This window comes from Limulus polyphemus, unplaced genomic scaffold (assembly GCF_000517525.1).
Source record: "Limulus polyphemus unplaced genomic scaffold, Limulus_polyphemus-2.1.2 Scaffold2351, whole genome shotgun sequence".
Taxonomy (NCBI): domain Eukaryota; kingdom Metazoa; phylum Arthropoda; class Merostomata; order Xiphosura; family Limulidae; genus Limulus; species Limulus polyphemus.
The window spans coordinates 44,930-48,334 of NW_013667961.1; the positions used below are offsets into that span (position 1 = coordinate 44,930).

At 35.1% G+C, this 3,405-nt stretch overlaps 1 protein-coding gene across 2 annotated transcripts in view; it reads right to left on the reverse strand.

The window, feature by feature from the left end:
• The window catches only part of LOC106466703 (jmjC domain-containing protein 4-like), a 34,006-nt gene that overhangs the window by 22,242 nt on the left and 8,359 nt on the right, over positions 1-3,405 (reverse strand). For both annotated transcript variants that reach the window (XM_022394778.1, XM_022394777.1), the window contains exon 2: positions 1,435-1,603. In XM_022394778.1, the coding sequence (XP_022250486.1) occupies positions 1,435-1,603 (169 nt within the window). The remainder of the gene's footprint in view (positions 1-1,434; positions 1,604-3,405) is intronic.

A 3,405-nucleotide genomic window follows, 5' to 3' on the forward strand; every position in this document is an offset into this window, starting at 1 on the left:
TTCTTTTTTTTTTATCCCACTCTCTGACACCAATTGTTACATCTCCGTTTGTTAATTGATTTTCCGTAACTTCGTTCCGACGAAACTTTAGCGACACAAGTCCTTACTTAATAAAACTGGTTTATTCTTTCTGAATATAATTTTACCGATACACTTATTTTCAACAGTCGCTCTTTTACAAACGTTTTAACAACGAATGTTAACTTCAACAATACTTCCTGACTGCAGTTCAATTACTCACTACCTACATACATTGTTGTCCCGTTATGTTGTCACCCTCTTATATATATACCAGACTACCCTATATCTAGTAATCTCCCGACTATTCCCGATGGTTCGAGAGAAGTGGCGTGACACTAGTCACGTGACCTCGCTGATGCAACAGTACCTACCTGTTTCTAAATCAACCCACTTATGTTGTCTATTGTACCTACCTGTCTGTACATCACTCCAATAATGTGATCTATTGTACCTACCTGTCTCTACATCACCCCACTTATGTAGCCCGTTGTACCTACTGTCTCTACATCACCCCACTTATGTAGCTTATTGTACCTACCTGTCTCAACATCATCCCACAAATGTAGTCTATTGTACCAACCTGTCTCAACATCATCCCACAAATGTAGTCTATTGTACCAACCTGTCTCTACATTACCCCACAAATATAGTTTATTGTACCTACCTGTCTCTACATCACCCCACTTATGTAGCCTATTGTACCTACTGTCTCTACATTACCCCATTAATGTAGCCTATTGTACGTACTGTCTCTACATCACCCCACTTATGTAGCCTATTGTACCTACCTGTCTCTACATTACCCCATTAATGTAGCCTATTGTACCTACTTGTCTCAACATCATCCCACAAATGTAGTCTACTGTACCTACCTGTCTCTACATCACCCCACTAATGTAGTCTATTGTACCTACCTGTCTCTACATCACCCCACTAATGTAGTCTATTGTACCTACCTGTCTCTATATCACCCCACAACTGCAGTCTATTGTACCTACCTGTCTATATCACCCCACAACTGTAGTCTATTGTGCCTACCTGTCTCTACATAGACTACTTGTCCCTATCACCTCATTGATGTGTTATATTGTACCTATGTGTCCCTATTACCCTATGAATGTTATATTGTTCCTATGTGTTTCTATTACTCCATGAATCTGTACTATTGTACCAATGTGTCTCTGTTATCCCACTAATGTGTTCTATTGTACCTATGTTTCACTATTGCCACACTAAGGTATTTTATTGTTCTTATGTGTCCTTATTACCCCACTTGTGTTTTATTGTACCTATGTGCCCCTGTTACCCCACTAAAGTGTTCTATTGTACCCATGTTTCCATATTTTCCCATTAAGGTATTCTATTGTACTTATGTGTCCCTATTGCCCCACTAAGGTGTTTTATTGTACCTACCTGACAAAGTGCCAGTCTTTTAGATATAAACAGGGCTTACTGGTGAAATCCCAATCATTTTCCTTCACTGTCTCCAGGTAGTTTATGTAGCTTTTAAGATACATTTCTTGTTTATGTTGTGAATTGTACACCTTTTGGCTACAGTCTGCAACAGGAACAGTTGCCATTCCTCTATGTGAAAACCAAATATACATTTTAGTGGGTATATCAAGATAATATTTTCTTTGAAGTAATTACATTATGGAAATGTTGGATTCTACTTTTTTCAATAACAGATCTTTCTTTCTTTAAATAGATAAAAACAACTGTCTTAAAAATACATACAAATTAAATGTTATTCTTAAAACCTTCTTTAACTCTTTCAGCATGGGCTCAGTCCCTGGGACTGACCTCGTAACCATTTTGTGCTTTTTACAGTTTTCATGCTATAGCTTTTAAATTAGTAAGCATATGTTCACAAAATTTTGCATATTATCAGTAAACATTACAAGGCTATCATATGCAAAATATCATATCTTTTTTTATTAAATCTTCTGGGTTGTTAAGCAATGTTTTTCTCATGTCTTTTTTCTTTTCACATGTTGCCTATCCAATATGCAAAGTAATTTTCATTTTAAGATTAAAAATACTTTCATGCATCAGAAAATTTTCATAATGTCAAGACAATTATCAAATGTTTCTTAAGAAAAAAAAGAAATATTATCTGTTATTTTCACTAACAAATCCCTGTATGGGTTCGGTAGATTTGACCAATCTCATAACCACCATAAAAATTAGGAAATAAATATAAATCATGCCTTTTTTGTTCTGAAATGACCACAGATTATGACATGAAAAAATAAATGTTTAGACTAAATAGCTTAAATCTCATAACATTATACATTTATTATTTTGACCTTTCAGCTGTGCCTGGCTAACAATACAGAAGTTTCAATGACACAGTGCACATGCACTCACGTTACTATATCCAATAATATAAAACTGATCCTTAGTCTGTACAAAGTGACCTGTCTTGGCTGTGTTTTAGTGGACTAGTATTTTGTAAAACACAGTCACATTTCAATTATTACACATTATATATGTACACACACACACACATTATTACTATTTTGAAATAAGTTCTTAAAATTAATTTTCTTAAAACATAGAACAGTAAATAAATAAGTAAAGCAAACAATTATCTCTTCTAGTTAAGACCTTTGTACTCAGTTGCTGCTTGACGTAGGTTGCTAAGCCTTTAAAAATTTCACATGTGGAGGATGTGAAACAAAATTATTTTTTTTAGGATTTGTATATTCATGTAAAATAATCAAAAAATAATAAATTACTATATCGATACCATAGAATTCCACTATCATTTATCAAGTTTAGTAATTAAACTGTATTTGGGTCTAAAAAATATGAAATTTCGAGTAGACTAAAGACTCACCTTACCAGCATGAAAATTGTATCAAAAGAATGTAATGATGTCGTAATACATACAAATGGCTGAGAAAGCCACTAGGGAAAGGGTTAGGTAGATAAGAACAACTGTCTTAAAAATGTATACAAATTAGATGTTATTCTCAAAGCATCCTTTAAGTAGATAAAAACAACTAAACTAATGTAAGACTTAGTCCACCCTTCATTCTGTTTGTAACCAGTAATCCTTGAGCCCATCCACCACTCTCCTGATAACCACTTTCCATTCAGCCCTTCCACCACTCTTATAATTACTGCTTTCCATTCAGCCCATCCTTCATTCTGCTGACTACCACCTTTTGTTCAGCCCATCCACCAATCTTCCGATTACCATCTTTCATTCAGCCCATCCACCACTCTTCTGATTACCATCTTTCATTCAGCCCATCCACTACTCTCCAAATTACCACTTTTCATTCAACCCATCCACCACTCTCCAAATTACCATCTTTCATTCAGCCCATCCACCACTCTCCAAATTACCATCTTTCATTCAGCCCATCTTCCACT